The following is a 23,314-nucleotide window of genomic DNA, read 5'->3' as shown; positions in this document are numbered from 1 at the left end:
ATCTGCAAATTAGCCTCAATCTTTGACTGATCTTCTTTTCATTCCTCTACAGCTCTGCGCTCTTATCTCATCACAAAGTGAACAATCTGTTCACTCATTTTGGCAGTTATTTATCCATCACTTACTTGGTAATCAAATATTTCAAATATTTGTAGCGTCTAATAAGCCTCACCTCATGTACATCTTCATCAATACACTCTTTGCAGACGCTGCTTTTTTTTTTTTTTTTTTTTTGGTAACCTAAATTGCTTTTTGAAAATAAGCTTCTTTGTGACAATTCCATAAGTGCAGAATCATTAAGAGGTAAGAGGAATTAACAGTTATGGTCAACAACAAGAGAATCATTTTGGCATAAAAGCTCCAAATGCACATGGAAATGACCCTCCATCACTGGCTACATGCATCCAACCAATCATGCAGTGTCTTCAGTGTTTAAGATCCTTCCAATGTATGTTTACAGACCAAAGGCTGCAAGCTTCTACCCCATAAACCGCTCCATTCATCCACCATGGAACAATGACAGGGTGATCTAATGGAATTACTTTAAGCAGATTTACGCTGAAATAGATCACCACTTTAGTCCTCTGTGGCCATGTGTAAACTATATATAATCCCATTGACGCAGTAGGACACAGCTACTTAGAGGACTTAGAAGATAACTCTGGAGAGGTTATAAATGGATGGACTTTAGGAAAGAGATCATGAAAGGAACCAGACAAGACGTGCTACTTTAGACACCTGCTGAAGCGACAACAGACCTAAGGACTCATCTTTGCTTTCTGCTTCCTGACATCCAAGCACCACATGGAGCCTCAGATGCTGACCGCCACCTTTAACAAGGACACTTTCCCCAGGAAAGTGTTGCGAGCCGCCCCCAGAGGAGCCTCGTCTCACTTTGTGGGGAGCTCCATCATGATCTTGTCCTCATTTGCGGTCTCCACTTTAGCCATGAACTGTGGGAAGAGGATCCAGGACTCCAGACACAAACACAATACAAACTAGCAATGGTGGACAGAGGGATCTGCCTTCCATAGGCTTGACATTTGTTAAGACGGGCAAGTCAAACGAGAATATATTTTTATGAGATTATTTGTTCTTGTACGAAAAATGTGATGTGCTCGTTTGTATTGTGTGAAGTGTGTTCAAATGTTAGCTTGGAGAAAACACCTTCAAGAGTCAAGACAGGATGAGACAGAACAACAAGCAAGCTTTGAATTTTCTGAAAGGCATATGGAAGTCAACTCAAGATTCATCTGTGTATGTTAAATGTACTTTGCTGGATTAATCGTATTAAAAGTGTGGTGTGTAAAAAAAGAGAATAATATGCAGTAATACCAACAAACCTCATACTCTTTTTACCTCATGAATGTGAAGGTCACAGAAATCTAAAGATGATTTTGTTTAGTTGTGACTGTCATAAACATCATGTATTGTCATTTTATATCAATTTTGGAAAGACGCCATATTATATCACAAAAAAAGTAGATTTCTAGTATTGAATCAACTTATCCAAAGCTGTCATATACTTTACTTAACAGACTCCTCTCTAAGTAAGTGTACAGTACTTTATTTAGACTATTCATTCGTGACTGCTCATTTCTGTAAAAACTAGATTTTGCAGGAATGCATGTATATTTCATACAAAGTAATTGAGTAACACATTGCTGATGTGGAATAATTGCTTAAAGAATCATTTGAGTATTAAGTATTTAAAGCTGGGTGCCAATATCAGGCCATTCCCCCACAAGGAGGAAAAGATGGGGTACAAGATTTGTACAATACAACATTTTTAAGAATGTAAAGATTTGGTTGTGTTCCAAAGTTGTACTAAACCTTTGTCTGAAGCTCAGACAATGGGATGAGTAAATATGATTGATTTTTGACAGTGCAAGGTTTGACAGTTATAAATACTAAGCAAAAACAAATATAATTAATATGAAATGTTATTAAAATATTTGTTTTGGTTTGTAAGTTAACGTGGGTAGCTCTGATGTGATCCAAATTTGCACATATTGTATATCCTGTGTATGAATTAGAAGGTGCTATGAATTATGATTTCATGTCTGCAGAACAACTGTGGTGAACATTTTGTCCAGAATGTGGTTGTTTTTGCAGAGCCCCTAATAACCTGTGAAACTTTCCAAGCCCTGGTGTATTTTGTCACGTTGCCATAAGATGGCAGTATTGGCATTAAAGATTGAGACACTATCAGACTTTGTTACTTTACATTTTTCCTAGTTTTTCTTTGTATTTTAAAAGGTAACATAGAGCACAGATAAACACAGATTGTTCCAAGTTTGCACTGGAGCCACAAAATCTTGTTTGCAACAGTTCAGGTTGAACAGTTATGCTGCATATGAAAATCCCACATTGAGCTTATGCTTTCCACTATATGTGTATTTTCCTCTAAACTTCGAGTGTATCGAGGCTCCTGAGCCTTCTCTCGGTGAAGAAGCGGTGCGTCTGGTGGCTTGGATTTTGGTTGTTAGCTCCAGCTGAAGCACTGAAGTATGACAACATGGACCTGTTGTTCTGGCGTTGTGCTGCCTTCTCCCCATCCTCCTCGTCATCGTCCCTGAGGACACATTCAACAAAACAAGATGAGTTCTTACACTGTGGTTAGTACTCGTCTCCTGAGGGCGAATGATTTGCACAGACATTAAGTCTGAAATGTAACAAAAAGGAGTTGTGGTTTTCGCACACTAATAAGGACAAGTATTCTTAGCTATAAAGACCCACATACCAAAGCACTTTGTAAATCTATTTATGCAATTTAAAAAAGCTGGATATTCCTTGAATGCTTTCAATAAATAGCAGAGGCTATTTGGTGCCTAAGTGTGAAGGCTCTTTACCAGTGAACAGTCACTGCCTTGCTGTCCATAAGGGTTTGAGCAGTGCTCCAACTAAATCGAACAAACTGGGGGTATCCAAACACTGGGTCTAGATACTTCAGCAGCCATGCTTTAGTCTTGGGGTCTGCAGACACAGGAAAGAATAAGTCTCACTGTTAGTTTGTCTACGTACAGTTTCAACATGCATTTAGAATTCCTTAGGTAGTGTTATCTGAGGCATAACAATTAAAAACAAAATGCAAGGTAGTAGTGTGACCCTTCAAATGCTGGGACGACAATTTTTGTACCATTGGGGTATCCCGAGCCGTAGTCTGTATCCACATCTCCTAGTTCCTCTGCAAAGTTCCAGCCTTTTACAACACGATCTCTGGTAACCTGAAAACCGACAAAGATCATCAGCAAACCTGCCATTTAAGAGAATTTAAAAAAATAAAAAATTAAGCTTCTCAGCAGCAGAAATGCAAATGCAAAAATCTCAAACAGAGGCCACTGTAGTAGAATCTGTGACGATGACTACATATTTGAACCTGAAGCCTTGTTAAGTTCTGAAAACAAGGAAGTGCAAATATCCCTGGATCTCAGTTGCATGTGACAGCAATAATACATGGCACTGTTCAATAATTAAATGATTCATTATTAACTTCGGCAAATAAAACTTCAAAGAGCAAAAAAAAAAACATGAACACAGCATTTATACTAGAAAACCGGATTCAACTCTTATTAATTTTTAAATATATGAAAAAACTACCTAACAACTTCAGAATGAATCAGTCTTGCCTGATGTGTCTAAACACCCTTCGGCCACCTGAAGACAATGACATGTGAACACTAGGGATGGTGCTTAAGCGGTGCCCGAATCAGTGCTTAAAAAAAACAACAACAACAACATAAAAAAAAACATAAAAACTTTGTCCAAAAACGGTGCCTTTTTATTGTAAGCCATTTTTTGTGACAACCAAGTTGTACAGAATATTAACTTAAATTATATAAATACAACTAAGACTAATAAAAAAAACTAACCAATATAAAATAAAACTCACAACAAACTCATAATTATCATAATAAAAACAGCGGTGTATCAAAACCAGCATCAATACAGAATATACATAACAGAGAACACGCCAAAAAAAATCACAAGATTTTACAGTACGTTCAGCCAACGTTCAATTTTTATGTATTTCAAAAACATGTAGCAACTTTAATCTTTCCACAGTTTTTCTGCAAAAAAGATGACTATGTTAGCTTTTTCAGGCTAACATGAGACTGGGACTTGTGGACTCAGAGCTGGGACTCTCCTGCTACGAATGCTGCTAATTCCCCAGGATATCAAAAATGGTAAATTTCTTAGCTTTTAAAAAAAATGTTATGCTTCATCAATATTGCCTTTGAGTACTTTTTGCAGGTTGCTGAAGTGGAATATTTTGAGGTGGAGTACAGTCAAACTTTTGACCATTTGGCCTCTTCCCTCCATGCAGGTGAAAAAGTCATGTGTAGCATCAGCACAGCAACATAGCTAATGGGTGGAGGCAATTAAAAATTCAGTGGCACTAAAGTAAAGAACCGAACTCTGCGCTGCTTTTCAGTCTGGTTACTGGTTAGTATCAGCACCAGTGCCATTATGACACTGATCCCTATTGTACACTTGTTTTACTATTCACCATCGCTCATGAGATCAGATCTATCCATCTAAGGTTCTATGTAATTTCATGGCTTTTTAGACGGAATACAAAGCCAAAAAACTGTGATCATCAAGAAAAAAAAGGGTATAAATAAAAACACTCGGATTACGTTTGAAGGTGGTCACTAACCTTTGCACAGATACTGGCTGCACTGACAATGGGGAAAAGGGAGTCAGCTTTTGGTCTCACGGTCACGTTGATACCTGGAAACCGCTGAGAGAGTTTCTCCTCATACTTTTCTGCTGGCCCGACTGTGTCCACATAAACCTACACCACACCGAGAGAGGGAAGAAGAGGTAGAGTGAAGAGGAAAATAGGATGGGGGGTAAATGAGCCGTAAAAAAAAATAATAATAATAATAATGATAATCAAATAATAAACAACTGTGTTCTATTTAATCCACAGATTAAAATGTCCAACAGCTTGCAGTTACATTACCTAGTACAACAAGCTCTAACCTGAAGCGAGTTCACAAGAAAACACCAAATGTATACAGACATGATGGTCTAAAATAAGTCAAAGCTAAAGAAGTATTTCCGTCATTGATTTATAGCATTTTGACAGTCTGACTGTAAGTGCAAAAGCTGCTAAGAGGATTGAAAGGTGTAGAGGAAGGCCTAGTAGAGAGCAGAAACATTTATAGAACACAATAAAACTTCAGATAAAATAAAACTTCACTTACACATATCTGTGTAAATTTCTTGTTTACATACCTCTTTAAGCTGCACCCCACAGTCCAATGCATACTGTATTAAACCAATGGCCGTGTCGTGTGAAAGTGCGTTGAGGTTGTATTTTGTCCTTGAATCAAAATCGAAGATTACATTCATAACTAGGTCACAAGTCTTCACATTCAAGGTGCTGTATGTGCTATTTTACCTCTGTAACATGCTGACAGAGATGGTGTTGGGTGAAAGGATCTCTGTGGCCCAGCCTACATAACTGCTGGCTTCATCCAGATTTTGGAAAAGATTCTCCCTTTCTGCTTCGGTCAGGGTCTTTGAATCTAATAAGGGAGAAAAAAATTACTGAGGATGCAATGTAAGGATTATATGTCCTAATGTGGAAAGGAATGAACAGGCAAAGTTCTGCAAAACTTCAAAACATTCAGATGAAGATTAAGGTGACGGTGACATTAAAGAAATATACTCAGAAAGAATGTCCATTAGTCCATCTGCAGGGAGGGAAAGGATTACCTGCCACTTTCAAGTTTTTCAGCTCTTCCTTTTTGGAAACTGGACAGAAACATATTCCATACACCATGGGCCCTGAATATCAAACAGTAGAGAAACTCAGTAAGTAAATTCACCAAACGGCACATCTAAATCAAAGTCCACAAGAGTCTGCAAGAAAAAAGCAGATCTTCTTTTCACAGATTGCAAAAGAAAGAAATTTAGGGTGCAAGTTGGAAGCCCTGCTGGTTATTAAGACAGTCTGTTTGTTTTCTATACCAAAAGTACATACCCAGTACAGGTCCCCTGCCTGCTTCATCTACTCCCAAACAGCAGTCCTCTGACCTGCACACATCAGGGATCGGAGAAGTAAGGCGGCAGCTGACAGAGTTGTCGGCTTCAAAGGGTTTAAGGTCCATGCCTATGAACCGAAGGCACAACCAACACCAATTAGTCTTTGTCGCGTTTAGTGGATTACTCTAGACGACAGTGTAAACTACAAGTGACAGATATTTGTTTCCCCTTGTACTGTAAACACAATCGTGAGCTACATGCTAATCACCGGTTTAAACTACTCGTGCGGACATTTGACAAGAACGCCCGGATGTTCTGTATTTAAACCAATAGGCCACACGGTTCTGAGAACCGTGTAAAAACGCAAACACAATGATATAAATAATCCTGACCGGTTTAGGGAGTGACAAATCTCAATTTCTTCTAGTACAGACTTGGCGCTCCTCGGGTGACGTCATGTGTTTCTTCTTTTTCCGTTTCCGCCGCCACCGCCGCTTCTTCTTCTTCTTCTTCTTCTTCTTCTTCTTCTTCTTCTTCGTCGTCGTCGTCGTCGTCGTCGTCGTCGTCGTCTTCTTCTTCTTCTTCTTCTTACTTAACGGCGGGCTACAAACCAAACCGCCACCTACTGTATCGGCGCGTGTAACATGAGGACTTTCTACACTGAGTTCATTTAAAAAAAGTAACTACAAATAATCATATTCCGGATATTAAGCCTATTTCATATAAATACTCAAGAACATTTTGTACTTGCACCTGTTTTTCGTCTACTTCTAAAAGCTCTTTAATACTCCATTCCCTACCTATTTGAACTACACTATCCTACAACCTTCAACTCAATCCCTGGGCATGAGCCCCAAAATCTGTGGTGGATTATCAAAAAGGTCTGTTTCAAAGTGCAAACCAATGAATTTGGAAGAATAAAAAGTTGTAATTCAAGAAGAATGGGACAAGATTACCCCTCAACAGTGTGAAAGGCTCGTGGGGAACACGTCATCCAGGAACTCTGCTGTGTGCTAATGGCAGGAGTACTAAATATTACTGTACACCTTTTTGTTATATTTCAAGACTTCTTCCTTCCGTCATGTATATATCTCTGTAAGATGATTACCACTACGAGTATTTGCACATATCCTCCCTAAAAGATACTTTTTTTCCTTCCTCTCTCCAAGTATTCCTTTTAGCATTTTTATTTATTTTGGGAGCTATGGTACTTTTTCTTTTGTATTCAGTCAGACTGTCCAGATTCAAGTTATTTCTCGGGTTCCTGAGGGCAATATCCTTTCTTTAATAGCCAAGCTACATTCATTATTCCACCATGGCATGCCAGCTTCAATTATCATATTTGTAACTTTGGCAGTAGACTCATTCACATTACCCTCCATTGTAATACTACCTGACATTTCTTACAGCAGACTTTAAAAATATTCCACTGAGCCTTTTTAAAACACCATCTATATATAGGGGCTGTATCCTGAGTACATTTATTAATTTCTATAGTGCACATGATGGGAAAATGGTCACTCCCTATGTTATCTTTGTATATTTCCCAACCACATAGGCTACACATATGTGTACATATCAGTGTTAAATCAATACATCTTATTCCTATATATATCTAATCATGTTCATTCACCACCGTTCAGACATACCATTATTATCAGTATAGTCACTTCCCCATAAACTGTGTGCAAGTCCTCACATCAAACTTCTCTGTGGTTTTCTGCACTTATCATTTCCTCAAACACTGCTGAATTCGAAGGCACAGGTTGTAATAATGAATTATTTTGACTGCATTTAGAGTACTACACATTCATGTTCATTTGTAGTACGTATTCTTTTAAATGCTAAATTGTCTTTAGCAAATATGATACAGCCACCCCCTGGTTTACTCTATCCTGCCTGAGTGAATTATTTTGAATCCCAGGTAAATTAAGTCTAGACTGGGTCTCAATCATGTTTCCTGAATACATATTATGTCAGGTTTGTCTCTAAAGTCCAATGACTTTCTTGAATTCCTGGCCATTTGTAATTAGACTCCTAGTCATTCCTTTGAAAAACTGTGAGTACCATTATTAGATTAATCACTGGAAACGTCATAAGTCAAGGGATTCAACATTTCTTGTATTGCTTTGCATTCTACACTTCAGATCCCTAGATACTCCTTTGCTGCTTCAACAGTTGTTTCAATCCTCTCGTTCCTGTCATTTTACTCTAGTCCTATGTAAACCACTTTGTATTCGAATACAACAAAGTTTGCTAGCAGAGTTCGTTTCTTTGCCTTACACTTGTGGGAGCTCTCATAGTGGCCTGTCTGTGGCATCTTTGTGTCCTGCAACGGTGTCCTGTTAACAGTGTTACTCCTTTCATTTTTATTTTCCTTCTCTATCTGTACATAGTTAACACTCTTAACAGCCTCTGTATATGACACTTTGTATAATATCTTATATCTTTGGATTTCTCTGGCTTGCTTTTGTACTACACATTCCCCAAAAGCTGCACTGTGCGCTGCTCCACAATAGCAACAGTAAACAGTTGTGCACTGTATATGCGACTGCTGCAGCATCTTCTTTAATGGTGGTTGCAAACAACTGTTACGTGCATTACCGACACTTTCTGGACTGGAGTATGAAGCGGGACAGTTTACAAATCTACATTAATGAAAATCTATTGATAATACCCGTTCTTTGCAAAAACCTAAATCTAGCCCTGTAACTAACATCTGAACTTTTAGTTACCCGGTGCCTTGGACAATGCAAGAATATACTGTATGTTCCACTGTTTCCCTGTTCTTTATGATGTGCAATGTACTGATGAGACCAGTATGACCTCATCTCATCCTTAATATCACGTCTTCTTCTTTTCTGCTCCTGTGACTTTCCCTAATTCCTCCAACTTTCGTTTGAATACTATATAGGTGTCAACCCTTACTTCCTCTATCCAAATTGTTCATACCATTTCTTGTTCATTTTTTATTTGATTACACATTTAATCTCAGACTTACTGTATTTAACAATCATATTTATTTCTCTTTTCCGTGTTGCACTCTTAGGATATTTATCTGACAGTTCATTTCCCTCTGGCCCAAATATGTCCTATGACCTCAGTTAACTGATTTTTTACCCCAGCCCTCTTTAATCTGTGTATCATTTGTGCTATCTCAAATACAGTGTCTAGTCTTGTATCTGAATGGACATGCTTAATACTTATTAATGCACTGCAGGAGTCTTCTTCTTCTTCTTCTTCTTCTTCTTCTTCTTCTTCTTCTTCTTCTTCTTCTTCTTCTTCTTCTTCTTCTTCTACTGAATTAGTAGTTGTAGCAGTTCGGCTCAAGTCAAAGGCTTTACAAAAGGGTGAAGAATACAAAAATGTAGAAATACTTTGTTACATATAAAAGTGCTGCATTCATAAGATTGCTTAAAAACAAATCAAAAATCCGTCAAATGTGGCCAAGTCTTGCTAAAAACTGGTAAAATCTGACATATCATATAAATATTATATCTGCAGAATGAACATGTTCGGGGGGCTCAGGCCTCATGTTTGTGTTTTTACATCGTCTACATCAAATTAATTCCAGCTCTCACCTTTTATTGTGCTGCAAATTCTCTGATCTTTGCTGACATCTCCCTTTAACACAAAGCCAGTCATGAACTTGACATTTTGATTTTGGATGACCTCTGAATGAATGTAATGAATGTGGAGCCTCAGGTGGAGAGGAGAGTGCAAAGTGAAAGGAAAGCCATTTACAAAAGTCCAAGTGTACACTGGTTTCTGAGCTGAAATTGGCCTTGCCTTTGGCTCTTTACACCCACCCCTTCTCTCTCCTTCTGTCCCTCTTTCACACTGAATGGCTTTCTTTGTCTTCCTCAGTAACACGCAGTCCACAGCCGATTAAATGTGGGGAATTAGTAGTCAATTTTAGCCCACCACACACACACAAATACACTAAACAGCTTAGGTTGGTGGGGCTCTGATTGTGTTGTAATTACAGTTCACACGTCAGCAGCATGTTTTTAATTTTTTTCACCCTTCACTTGGTGTTATTTCTGAACCATGACTGCTGAATTAAATGACTCTCACACAGGACTCTTTATAAATAAATTGATTTAATAGATGACAATAATATTTCAACATTGCTTTTCTGGTAAGGAAGCAAAATACTCAAGTGAATGTATAGCACTTTACAAAACTATCCAGAATTTTACAAAATGGATGAAGCAAAGGTGTGACACACAACACATTATTACTGACATAAAAATAATGACTTGATAGAAGGGTCAGTATAAAACAATAAAACATGTGGCACTTAATGAAGGTGAAGCTGTGGTAATGACCATTATTCACATTGGTGAAGAAGAAGAGGGGAGCAACATAGGAAGAAACTGTAAAGACGAAAACAAGGTTTTGGCCAACATGCAGTGCAGAACGATTGTACATGTGATTCTAATCCTTAAGTAAGACTCAAAGCTGGCCAATTATCTCAAAATATTTGGTTGAGACTTTGTACTTATAGATGTTAACTCACTAACTGGATAAATCAAAGGTGAATCAGCAAACTGTTAGGCACTTAAAAGGCAAGAAATAATACTAAAGTGTAGGCTCTAAAGGTCACTTTATCTGATCAGGTATTCGTGGTCATATTTCTCCTTTGCTATTGGCACAAAATGAATAGAGTTGAGGTAAGTATCCAAGACTGAGCGGCAAGTTGAAATACATCTTAAAGAGCTCTCTTTCCCTCTCTTTTTCCTATTTTCCCCTTAAATGCTTAGTTGTTAAGTTCAATAAATGTAAAGGAAGGACAGAGATACACACTGTGCTATCTACAGAGAGAGAGAGAAAAAAGTTGCAACTATCCTTTTCTGGCCATGAAAAAAATCAACCAACAAAGGAAACATCTTAGTGAAACAAAACATGCTTTTTTCCCAAAACAGTGGTGTAGACATATATGTGTAATATCAAATCAGTCACAATAAAGTTACACCCTAGCATATCAACAATGACAATAAACTTACTACTTATATAAAATAACACAAAACATCCTTTAGTTTGGTTAATAAAATCTGATTATGTCTGTCTAAACCCACCGGTTCTGGGTCAAATAAGAGTCAGTCCAACATTTTGTGTTGATGAGTGCCTCTCTCACTCATCCTTCTCTTTTATACATGCTTCCTGTTCCCAACACATCCATTTATGACGGCACACATTTGTTAAGGTTTTCTTATTTCTGATTGGCTGTTGACCATTGAATCACACTTTATACTGTGTGCATTTGTGGCTGTTTTATAACTGTGTAAGGCCCCATGGATGCATATTGCATTACATTGGCTAAAAAAAGTACAAAACTCTAATGTATGTCGATATGGCACAGACACACACACACACAGTCACACACTCACATATTTGCACACACACAAATCCACTCACAAGCTTCCAATATTTCCCTCTGCTCAGCTCCCTCATGGTCTTGTGAGTGTGGTGTAAACAGGCTGCTCCCAGTGTGTGGGGCTGTGAGAGGGGGCTACGCTGGAGGGGTCTCCTATGGTAGTGTACAGAGGCCTCTGTGTAGGGCCCATGTAGGAGAAGGCTGAGTACAGCCCAGGGGCCTGGCTGGAATGGGCATAGTACGCCCCAGGGGCTTGGTGCTCTCCATACTCAAACTGTGCCCTGGAGGCCAGTGAGGGGAAAGCGGAGCCATAGTGAGGGAGGCTGAGCGGGGTGTAAGTGACATGGGTGCCTGATGAGGGAGAGGAGGAGGCCTCAACGTAGTGGCTACCAGAAGCAGACTCACTCTTGATCTGAGCCTTGGAGGGGTCGGAGGACGACGGGGACGCCTGAGGCTGCTGCTTGGAGAGCCAGGCTGAGTGCCCGCTAGCAGCAGCCAGGGCGTAAGCATAAGAGGAGGCAGATGATCCTGCTGCAGAGGACCCACTGCTGCTCTGAGGGTGGCCGTTTGGAGGGAGGTACTGGTCAAACTCGTTTACATCAAACGGCTCGATGTTGGACATCACCTCATGGCTGATCTCGCCGATGTCCATGGTGCCGAAGTCGATGTGAGGCTTAGCACTTGAGGATGAGGGGCCACCAGATGCTCCTTCAGCCCCCACACCAAGGGCTCCTCTGGAACCCCCTGATCCTCCAGCCGCCCCTGCTCCCCCCTCTCTCTTGGCATCTGACAGTTTCCCCGACTGGAGCTCTGTCTTTGGGGTGGTGGGGGGTGTGGGTGGGCTGTGACCCTGACCTACAAGAGAAAAAAGAGTGACAAACATGGTCAGGTGATATTTGACATCAGGTATAATCTGGTTTTATTTTTTGGCTCCAATTATAGTGTTCATTTTTTTATTTGTTTGTTTCGTAAGTTGTCTTTTTTTTTTTTTTTTGTCAACCAAAAATCTTATTGGTGAGGCACCTACCAGCAGGATGATGGTGATGATGGTGGTGGTGATGCAAGTCGCTCAGTGGAGACCCAGCCCCACCATTGTGTTCCAGATGAAGAGTCTTGTAGTGTGACTGGGAGTGGCTGGCCTCCCCTTCCCCCTGGCTATCGGACTCACTAGCAGGCGCCAGTTTGCCGTTTTTGCGTCTCCGGGGCTGGTACTTGTACTCTGGGTAGTCTTTCTTGTGCTGTTTCCTCAGCCTCTCTGCCTCCTCAATGAATGGTCTCTTGTCGCTCTCGTTCAGCAGCCTGGCCAGGAGGGAGGATACATTCAGTTAATATGAAAACGTTTTTCTGTGAATATGTCTGAAATGTCCAATATAATTGCCTTCCATCTCTTGCTTTGAGGATAAATGGAGACTAACTCGTCGTCTGCCTTATTTAAATTAATTTATATACATTTTTTTTAGAAACACATGATAAAAACAACATTTGTTTGTTTGTTTGTTTTTAGCACTTGTCAGATTTAATTTATAGTTTGTCATTTAAATTTAAATGCAGCACCAACACCCCGGCATATCATTTACGCACGGACTCAGGAAATGTGCCACTATATGACCACTCTGTTAATTTCTGAGACATACTCTTCATACAAACCTCCACAGTTTGCCGAGGGTCTTGCTGAGTTCTGCGTTATGCAGGTGGGGGTACTGGTCGGCCAGCTTCCTTCTTGCCGCTTGCGCCCACACCATGAAGGCGTTCATGGGCCTTTTGACGTGGGGTTTCGCTTTGTTTCCATTGTTTACGCGCACCGGCATAGGCACAAGTGTCCAGTCATATCCATCCAGCACCTGACTGACCGCCTCTCTGATGCCGATCGGGAAGCGATCATCCTCTTCGTCTGATTTGGCTCTGGGTCTGCCATCATCACCGCTGCCGTCCCCGACACAGAGCCCGGCCAGCTGCGGACCCGGCCCAGTCAGAGGCGAGTCCTGGCCGGGCGGCGCACCAGGTTGACTGGGTGACAATGAGTGACCGTCGTCTGATCCTCCAGGACTCAGCTCCGACTCGGACAGGCTATGCTCTTCGCCAGACATTTTCTTTAAATGCAATGAATGACAAAACAACCCGCAGAGAAAAATATGTTTTACAGAGAGTCCAACCTATTAAGCGGAATTTAATCTTTTTATATGAGCGTCCCAGTTATTGCTGACTCTTCTCAGGCAAAGCCATTCTGCTTCATAAAAATATCCGAACTCTTTCCACCATCGGCTAGAAAATCCCTTTCAGCAATAACCGTTATATCTGAAAAAGACAAACAAAAGAAACAGTCCATTAAGTGAGTTATTATAGCTTTACATTTTCTGTGAACGTCACGCAGGCAGCCTGATTCTGACTCAAAGGCATTGAGCAAATAAGAAACTCCCAAACCTGAATCTGTAGTCAATAATAATTGTACTTGGGCGAAACCACAGCATTCAGAAAAATAATGCTAAAAATACTTAGAAACATTAAATTAATGGCATTAACACCTGCCAATAATAATAATAACAAAATAAGATGATACAACCGGCACATAAATAAATATCGGTGTGAAAAAATACATTTTATGTTAGAAAATTTGTTTAAAAAAAAAAAATTACATAACTTACCAATTTATATGTCCAGTGGTTCAGCATGGGAGTGTGTGTGGCTGACTGTAGAGCCGATGAATGGCTGCTCTGTGTGGCAACACCGGAGCTTAAAGAGCGCCTTGTGAGAAGGACTGGGAGGGAAAAAAAAAGTGATTGAAAAGTGGAAAACATTCCCAGAGAGGCAGCATTCCAACACACATCAAGCTCCGCCCCGGGCACCACACAGGCCTCTGATTGGTTCTCTAATTATCCCGCCGCTTTCTGATTGGTACGGAGCAATATTCTGTTAATGCACGTATGTCCGTCACTGCAACGATTCCCAGAGAGAAGAGGTGAGATTTTTTTTTTTTTTTTTACCTCGGAATGGCTTAAATGACTCTTACAGTGCGCCCATTTAGAGGCAGGAGAAGGGCAGCTTTGTTAAACGTGTTGACATGTTTTATCAAACAAATAAACAATCATGAGGAGAGTTATTGCTCCATGTGGTCACATTCCTGAAAAAACACCCATGAATTGTAAAGTTTGGCGTAGATTTAATGATGTTCAGTTTGATAGCTACATATAGACCAATGTGGCACACACTCTTGAAAAATTAAACGAGATCCTGTTAAAAATATAAATTTTTCTGGTATTTGTGGTAGACTGTCTATCTTAGTAATGTAATAAAATGAGTGCCAAGTAATCTATTTTAATATGTATACGATCTCAAAATAATCTCAGATCACAAACCTTTCTAATCTTCCATCAGTTATTGTATAATTTCATTACCCAGAAAGCTGTGCACTCTGGAAGTATAACCGTGAATCATTTGGAATCGGTTAAATTTACATGATGACTTCAAGAACTTTGATGTTTTTTATTAAAACAAACAAACAAAACACGAATGGAGTGCACCATTTTCTTGTGTCATCACTGAAAGGATCAATATTTAAATATTGAAATCAGTCCCGTGGATCTTTCTGGATGAGAGACTGTCACGAAGCAATATTACAGAGCGCTGGAAACGCATGTGAATAAAGAGATAAAGATATAAAGCAACAAACATTTCTTGAATGCCATTCTGACTTAAATAAACTGAAAGAAGGTATTGGTCTCCACTCTTCAGTCGCCTCTACGGCTCTCTGTTTGTGCTAATGGTCGATTTGTACATGCTTGTAGGCCCTGATTTGTGTTGTGAAACCGTGGCCTGATGGGAAGGAAGAGAATCAACTTAAGCAGTATCTGATGCGTACCCGGACACACATACACACATACAAATGAATTCAACAATGACCCTTGTGTGTCCGTTGCCTCTCATGTTGGGCTTGACTCTCAGTTTTCTCTCTCTCTCCCTCTTCTCTCTTTGCTCTCTTTGTCTCCTTCTCAGGTGAATTGTAGCCATGTGATCAAACGCCCAAGCCTCTATCCATTAACCCTCGTAAATGAAAAAAATGGGGAACAAAAAGCAGTTTTGTGCTGCAAACATGGAAAAAAAATGATAACAGAGAGCGATGTGTGCGTCTTTCTCCCCTTATGTCCGAGCATAGACACTAGTCGCGCACACATTGAAAATACTCTGCAGCAGACGGGACACATGGATCTCTCTGTTTCATCGAAACTTTTCTATCTCAATATGCACTCTAGAGCACCTGGATCTGGGCTTCGGATGTATTGATGGTAGGGGGCTGTGTCTGGGGAATGAGAGGTTGTTGTTGGTGGTTGTGGTGGTGGATGGGGGGGGGGGGGGGGGGGGGGGGGGGGGGGCTGTTACATGATGCACCCCACCGACACCAGCAACTTGGATCCTGCTTGAGGCCTCCGAGGCTTGTGAAGTGAGTTGTTGTTGTTTGTCTGTGTTGCTGAAGAGGTCGCTTCAGTTGTTTGGAAAGAAAACAGGTTTAAAATATTTGTTCTGCCGTCTTTTTCCAATAATCCTGTGGAGACTCGAGGACTTAAGGAAGCTGCGGTTTAATGGAGAGTGTTTAGACAGTGTATGTGCGTGGCCCCCCAGGGAGTGTGTGCGATTTTATATGGTCAGAGAGAATGTCCTGGATGAACAGATCCAACGTGAAATGTTAAAATTTTAAAATTTCACCTAAATATTGTGACTACTGTATTTAAACTAAATCGCAATGACTTTAAAAGGTAGCATCGTGTCAGTGTAGTAGACTCGGAATGCAACAAATAACTTTTAGCGATAACTTGAGCGTCTGGTAGAGGCCTGCAATTAATATAAAGATTATTAATATATATGGTTCTTGTGTTGGTGACGAATTCTAGTGGTGACTTAATGTTGTTTAGTTTTTTTAGTTACTGATGTATGCGCAATTTCTATTTTGTTGACCTTCACTATTGTTCCGCTTCCGCATAAGCAATATGAGCTTCTGGTTTTAATCAGAGTAACTATTTGTTTTCAGACCAAATTCTTATTTTTTATATAATTATTGTCTACGCTTTAAAAGAAAAAGTCTAATATTTTTAACTCAGACGAAACAAACAAACGAACCGTTTCTTTAAGTAATAATAATAATAATGTAAAACCAAACTAAATAATCAAAATTATATTAAACAAAGTGATTTATTATATTTTGTAGGCGAATATATTTATGCGCCTAATTAGCGGCTTTTTTTCAAGTCTGTAGTAATTTAACGCGGAAATAAAAGGCTCGGCGCTGTCTTTTAGAATGTCTCATAAAATATCTGCGCGATGTTTAATGAAGTTCTGTCATTTATATTACCTATGAATGTCTCCTGTTTTTAAATAATGCTAACAAAGTTGCAAATGTTTCGTTTTGGTGCTGCGTAAAGTTTAATTTACGCAGTTGTATATTTGAGCATGTCCCTGCAGGCCGCACAAAGTTACATTTTTAAAAAAGATTTTTTAATCTCTGAAATTGTGGAATTTCATCATCACTTGGTGAATTCTTGATTCTAATGTCATTACCTCCAGGTTTACTAGCAGATCTTTTTGGTCGAGGAAAACAGAATTAACATACAGTCCAAATAAGTTTAGTTGTTTCTAAATTTTTGCATGTTTTTAAGAAGGACTTTTTTTTTTACATTGTGTTCCATCCTTATGCTTATGTTTTGTGTGTATTATTTGTATTGTTGATCTGAAATCATTTATTTGCATAGTTGGAAGAAAGTTCAAAGTTAACTCTGTTTAGTGATTAAACAAAAATGAAGAAGTGGATGTCAAGTTCATTGAGTTGAATAGGAACAGCTCATTCTTAACACGTGAGCATTCAAATCTGAAGTTCACTAATTAAATGATTTTATAATACTTATACCATTCATAGTTTCTTCCTCTGACACCCAAGAGTTTACATTTATATGATTCTGTATGAAACGTTATCTCACGCTTTTCCATATTCACAATGTTGTGATGTGTTTTTGAAGAACTTTTTATCCATAAAAAGTCAAAAGATTCTTAAAAAGCACAAGTCTGACATCATATACTGTATTAATACTATGAGCTTCTTTAATTCAAGTTCACAGCTAAATTTATTCTACTATTACACCTGTCACTGAACTTTAACAGAGAAATATCACATATTCCTCTCTTGAAGCGGACTCATAAAAACATAACAAAAGAATAATGTCTCATTCAGATGCTCAGATCTAAGTCCTTCTTGCATTTTCTGACATTTTCCATGTCCTGTGTGAAACCATCATGAGCCTCGGGGCAGCTGTAACTTGTTAGAAAATAAAGCTCACATGGTCGCATCGGTTCTGCGCTAACTTGCCATGTGACTGCAGTAATGTGCCTCTCCATGCTGTACAGACCACTGTGTCACAAGAGCCCGTTTCCTGCGGCTCCTGTGGGAGAGAGGGGAGATGATGGGAGAACAAGATCCCATGATCAGCGGGGAGGTCAAAGATCCTGATGGGCAGGGAAGGGTCAAAGAGTCAGGCTTCAGGTGCACGCTTTGTCATGTGTTGGCATTCTCATGTGTGATCAGGCTGAAACTATCCTGCTGTAGATGTTCTGAGGAACAGGGATGTTTTTTTTTTTAGATAGAAAATTATGTGATGAGTGGGGGCAGTAGTAAAAAGAGAATAACCTCTAGCTTTGGCCTCAATACTTGGACAGCTCCCAGGGGGAAATTCCTGAAATCTGATGATGGATAGAGAGAAAAGGCAAGATAGAGGAAAACAGACAGATGCGCATAGAGTGAGAGGGGATGCAGATAAGGGAAGCATGCAGAGCGGTCAAATATTCACATGCTGGGTCACATTCTGCATTAAACTCATGTATAATTGGTGGAAAGCATTCATTCCCATGTCAATAGGCACATTCGGCCTCAAATGAATGGCAGCACTTGTTCCAAATAATGACGAACTCGACAAAAAGATCTGAAATTATATGTCAGAAATGGCCATGTTTCAGATTTCAGCGCATAAGGTTCCAGGGCGACTGAAACGTCCTTCTGCGAATTTTATTTGTAAAGAGCTTTTCTCATGCCTTTGGGTTTCCTCTGTGTTTTCTTGGTTTGTTAAAAAACACTGTACGTACTGTAATTTGTAAATGCCATTTCCTCTTAGGGCCTGTGTAAAACAAAAAAACAACAACCAACAGTTGAGCTCAGTGCTTTTGCTCGGGGATTTCCAGCTCTTAAGCTAGACTATCAATAAGCTGAATCTCATGTGACTCTTCTGCCAGCTGGTATCTGAGACCTGTGCTTTGATTTCACAGGCCATCCTCGGAGAAGTAGACAACATTAGAATGCTCTCAGAGGAGTTCTGAGCCAAAAACATACAGTGATAATTGAGTATCTCTCACTTACTCTTGAAGTGAAAGTCACCTGTACATCCTGACTGGGAAATGTTCTCATATTTGGACTTCTAATAGGACATGACTGGTGTCGACAACATGTGAAGTTTTTATAATGAAATGATTATAGGAACAGACTGGTGAATTGAATGGTTGCAGGTGTTTTCTTGATTCATCTCTTGATTTAACCATCACCCAGACTTTTAGTAAGTGGCAGTAGTGCAGTGACATGCCATCCATGGGGATGAATAAAAAAAAGATTCTATCTGACCTCTGTCACTCCTTCTTCGCCCATTTTCACCCAGTGAATTAGTGCAGCTGCACCACACTTAAATGGGTCCCCATCTCCTTTTTTTTCTGGGAGTGTATGTGACCAACCATGAATCCTCTCTTTGTGCTCTGTCTGCAGAGTTTCCCCCCTCTATAGTTTCTTGCCTTCTTCATCTTTTTATTTGGGAAAGAAGGGCTTCGGTTGCGATGTCGGCAGCACTGGTGAGGTGGTGGCGGTGGTAGAGATGGTGGCAGGGAGGGGGTGGGGGGTAACTTGTTGGACCACATTCCTGTGCAGCTGTGGAGGCTGGTGCAGGGTAGGGGGTGGAGGGCAGAGCAGGATCATCATTGCAGTGCAGGGCATCATGAATGGTCTTTTGTTAGCCGGTTTGCTGTGTCCGCATCTCTTTGCCACAACTTCAGTCTGACTGAGAGCAATGGAGGAAAAATGAATGAACAATAATAAGATAAAGAACATTTTTTAAAAAAGGAAAATAAATAAATAAGAGTTTGAAAGAGTTTGAATTGAAACCTGAGAAAAATATATTGGTGTCTCTGACTCATATGCAGGAGGATGTTGAAACTCAGAGTATGCGATGATGAAGATGGGATGATGGTGACAGGGACAATGGTGGCATTCATGCTGCGACTTTATGACGATTTTGCCCCTCAGTTATATGTACCAGCAGGCTGTTTAGTCATGCATTTTTGTCGATTGTTATCCACACTTAAAATTCTTCCCTGCAATGTTGCGTCGAGAAACTCAGCTGTTGTCCTCAATGTTTTCTTACTGAATTGTAATGTGATTTTAATTATATTGTTTTTCTGCAGGATTAATTTAAAAATCTCATATTTGTTCATTTTCAGCCACTTCAACATATTTTTTTTTTTAAAAAATACTTAGGGTGTGTAAACCGTTTATATTTCATATTTCCTTTATTGTATTGTTAGTGTGGTGTTTTTCAGTTTAAAATAAGGTCAATGAATGCAGAGATAGAGTAAAATAGAATGATTAGGTTCAAACAGAGTGAACTCTCTGGTCAGACATCTTTTTAATCTCAGAGGTTTTCTTCAGTCAACATCCAACAGGGCAATTATGCAAGAGCTTATATTTCTGAGTATGAGAGGCTGTAGACAGCTTCATTTAAGACCAATAATATGGCTGGTGACTGTGTTATGCGAATCTGTTTGGTGTGTGAGCAAAAGGAGAGAAAAGGAGCTGGCATCACAAAAACCACTGAAAATTCTAATAATGTTTGTTTACTACGTCTGTGTACTAAGTCTGTTTATAATGACACAAATGTGAAGGCTTTATCCTTAATGATAATACAATATATGTTGAGTTAGACAGGTAGAAACACAAAGCTTCTAAAATCGCTTTTCATTGTCATTTGTTCTTTTCTGTGGGATTAATAATAATTTCTGGCTAACAGATTGTAACTGCAGCCATGTACTTTAGTTTTGAATATTTTGGTTTTTAATGAAAACATCCTAGAGTGGTTTTATGGCTTGGACACTCAATTCTCTCGTTTTTTATGAATTTCTCTACCTCTTTCATTCTCCTTTTTCGTTGTTGTAAAACATTTTGTAATCTATGTTTTAAAATAACAAAGTGGCCTGTCACTCTCAGTGATGCCAAAACATAATCATTTCTTATTTAATTCTTTGTTATTTATTTCCTGATTTTGCAGTTCACATCCCATCTTCCATAAATTCCACTCAAAGTTCAAGATGAAAGGGGAAAGACAGATCATAACTTAAATATATGGAGACATTTGTGTCTGATATGAATTGACAAAAAAACAATAAAGCAATATTTTTCTATAAACACAAAAAAATACGAAATCCTGTGTCTTCATTTAAAAAATGATTTCATGGCAACTTTTTGCAAGGTGAAAAAGGGAGAGACAAAACAGAAGAAAGAGAGAAAGCATCACCACTTTTCCAATCATGAGTTCTCCTCAGAACATTTAATTAGTCAGTGTGAACGAAAACGACAGAGGGACAGGGCCTGAGGCTCGGAGAAAAAGATGGCTACATGAAAGAGGCCGTTGTTGTCCAAGCAGAGGGAAAGATTAAAGGCAACAAGACAGAAAGATGGATGGGATATTTGGAAGTAGAGAGTGAGAAATAGGGTGATTTATTGTTTTTCCTCATGTCTGTCATTTTTATTTCCCCTTTTCTCTCTTTCCGTAGGAATTCGAAAAACTTTTTTCCTGCGGTGTGCCAATAGCAGATAAATCTATGAATCAATGTAAAAGAGTGCGTAAAGTGGACAGAGACTTATTTACTTACAGATTTAGAGAAGTGTCATTTGGCCATATAGACAAACTATGTAACATCTGACAAACAACCAGTGCTGATAAGAAGGCAAATAACCGGAGAAGTGGTAGATGTGCATTGTTCACAATTAAAACCAGTGTTAGATTACACACAAATGAACTGGACCCCTTTTTCAAGAATAGGCAATGAAGCAGCACTTGTAGAATTTTTACATTTAGGAAGCCCCCTTATCAGACTTAAGTAGCAATTTAATGGAAGTTTAGAGAACATGCATGACTCTATCATAGCTCCCCTCAAAATATTCCTGCAGCCAATTAGATTAGCATAAAGGCCTGAAATAAGGAGGAATAGCTACAACAAGTGATTGTCAATGGTTGTAAAGCTTCGCAAATATAAATCAAATATCATTCCTTTCATCTCTATGGAAATGCAAAAACTATTTGTAGTTTTATGTTGTGTTGTTTATGTTATGTTGTGTAATCACAACTCAGTTACAGGTGTTTTCATGGCTGTTTCCGCTTTGCAATGCTACCTTGTTCTAAATTTCATTTGTATATCTATAATTAAATATTATTTTACAGAAAATAGAGGTCACAGTTCAAATTTGAAACAGGCTGACTGATCCAATAGAAAAGCAATAAATATATAGGCCGACAGACAGTCAGAGATAGAGGAGGTCAGTAGATGTTTGCCCTGTGGTGCTTCCCAGCCTGGTTCAGTCAGGCCTCCACTGCTGAGCTGAGCTCTGCTGAGCAGCACACAATGCTCTTCTGTCCCCCTCCCCGCTGAGCAGCTTCACAGCTCCCCAGCAGACAACAGCTCATTATGGAATCAAAGATCCTCCAGCCACAGCTCCCCAGTGCCTAAATACTGTCCCCTGCTGAGCACACACACTGTCACTGACTCTGGTCGCACAGCCCGAGGCCGCAAACAACCAGTGAGGCCAGAGAGGGCATGAAGATATTCAGAGTGTCACACACGAAAGCACATGCACGCACTCACACACACCTAACCCATATGAGGATGAACACACACCATCTTATTAGGCAGGACTGAAGTCAGCTATTAGCAGCCCGAACAAAGGTCACAGAGGTCACCCAGCTGCTCACCCTCGTGGATGCTGATGACAGGGGGATATGACAATACGGATAATTAACCAGCATCAGAAAACCGCCAGAAAGAAGGATGAGATGACAGTGGGGAGAGAGGCACATTGTAAAGAGGGGAAATGTCTTGTCAGAGGACACCAGATAACATTTAACAACATCAGTTTCCACCTTGTTTTTGAAGGACTTGGCGGGGTGGAGTGGGGTGGGGGGTGGGGTGGGGGGGGGGGGGGGGGGGGGGGTGGATTAAAGTACTAATTATCAATCATGCTAATGAGGGATAGTTACTGGTTGGTGAGCAGTCAGCTCAATGCAAGGTTGCATGAACAGTATCCTCGAGGCTTCCTCCTACATCAACACATACTGGGAACATAGGCAGGTGCTGACCCAGACTTGGGCTAGGTGGTATCCGCTTCTTGTCACTTGCCACAAAATAAAGTCCTTTCTAGCTACTTAGCACAACCTGTACGTTTTAAATGTTTTATTTTTGTCAAATTTAATATGCCTGGCGGTCATGAGTGTGACTATTACCTCTTGTACTCTTCACACTGAGCAGGTCACATGTTAGCATGTTAGCTTATGATCTGATTCATTTAGTTTAAAAAATACTCTCCACAAGAACTGGTTTGTGTGTTGCAACCAATTTTAATTTGAGGCTTTTCCTACATATGTGCCAGCTGTAAAATTCGGAAGGGATCTCATGGTATACTTTCGCTCACAGTGTTGTTGTTGTTTAGCCACTTGGTGGAGCCTGCACCACAGTAAGAGACACACGGCAACAGTACATCGAGATGAAGCTCTTCCTGGACTCTGTTTATTCATATATTTTTATCCAGATAGTATTGTATCTGGGTCATCAAAAGTGCTTGTGACACTCCTCACTCACGTTTATCCCCATGTG

General features: G+C 39.8%; 2 protein-coding genes across 6 annotated transcripts; both read right to left on the bottom strand.

Annotated features, from left to right (window-relative positions):
* Positions 1 to 2,218: 2,218 nt before the first annotated feature.
* Positions 2,219 to 6,557, bottom strand: rnaseh2a (ribonuclease H2, subunit A). 5 transcript variants are annotated; one of them, XM_047579250.1, is made up of 9 exons: positions 6,432 to 6,557; positions 5,996 to 6,124; positions 5,728 to 5,799; positions 5,411 to 5,537; positions 5,245 to 5,332; positions 4,661 to 4,798; positions 3,140 to 3,227; positions 2,853 to 2,976; positions 2,219 to 2,575 (listed from the first exon to the last, which is right to left on the bottom strand). In XM_047579250.1, exons 2-9 carry the CDS (start codon positions 6,120 to 6,122, stop codon positions 2,407 to 2,409), a joined length of 933 nt encoding a protein of 310 aa, XP_047435206.1. In that variant the 5' UTR covers positions 6,123 to 6,124; positions 6,432 to 6,557; the 3' UTR covers positions 2,219 to 2,406. The 5 variants fall into 5 exon arrangements, with proteins under 5 accessions (XP_047435206.1, XP_047435205.1, XP_047435209.1 ...); XM_047579249.1 differs by having other exon boundaries at positions 6,390 to 6,551; XM_047579253.1 differs by having other exon boundaries at positions 5,996 to 6,100; positions 6,390 to 6,535.
* A 3,524-nt stretch (positions 6,558 to 10,081) lies between these two features.
* Positions 10,082 to 14,168, bottom strand: LOC125004473 (transcription factor Sox-10-like). The gene is made up of 4 exons (XM_047579098.1): positions 14,020 to 14,168; positions 13,025 to 13,672; positions 12,405 to 12,676; positions 10,082 to 12,232 (listed from the first exon to the last, which is right to left on the bottom strand). The coding sequence occupies exons 2-4, from the start codon at positions 13,462 to 13,464 to the stop codon at positions 11,451 to 11,453; spliced, it is 1,494 nt and encodes a 497-aa protein (XP_047435054.1). The 5' UTR covers positions 13,465 to 13,672; positions 14,020 to 14,168; the 3' UTR covers positions 10,082 to 11,450.
* Between the last annotated feature and the right edge of the window lie 9,146 nt (positions 14,169 to 23,314).

Source organism: Mugil cephalus, chromosome 2, assembly GCF_022458985.1.
Source record: "Mugil cephalus isolate CIBA_MC_2020 chromosome 2, CIBA_Mcephalus_1.1, whole genome shotgun sequence".
In the NCBI taxonomy this organism is placed as follows: domain Eukaryota; kingdom Metazoa; phylum Chordata; class Actinopteri; order Mugiliformes; family Mugilidae; genus Mugil; species Mugil cephalus.
The sequence above is the reverse complement of the archived record's forward strand: the minus strand, read 5'-3'. Positions and strand labels throughout refer to the sequence as shown.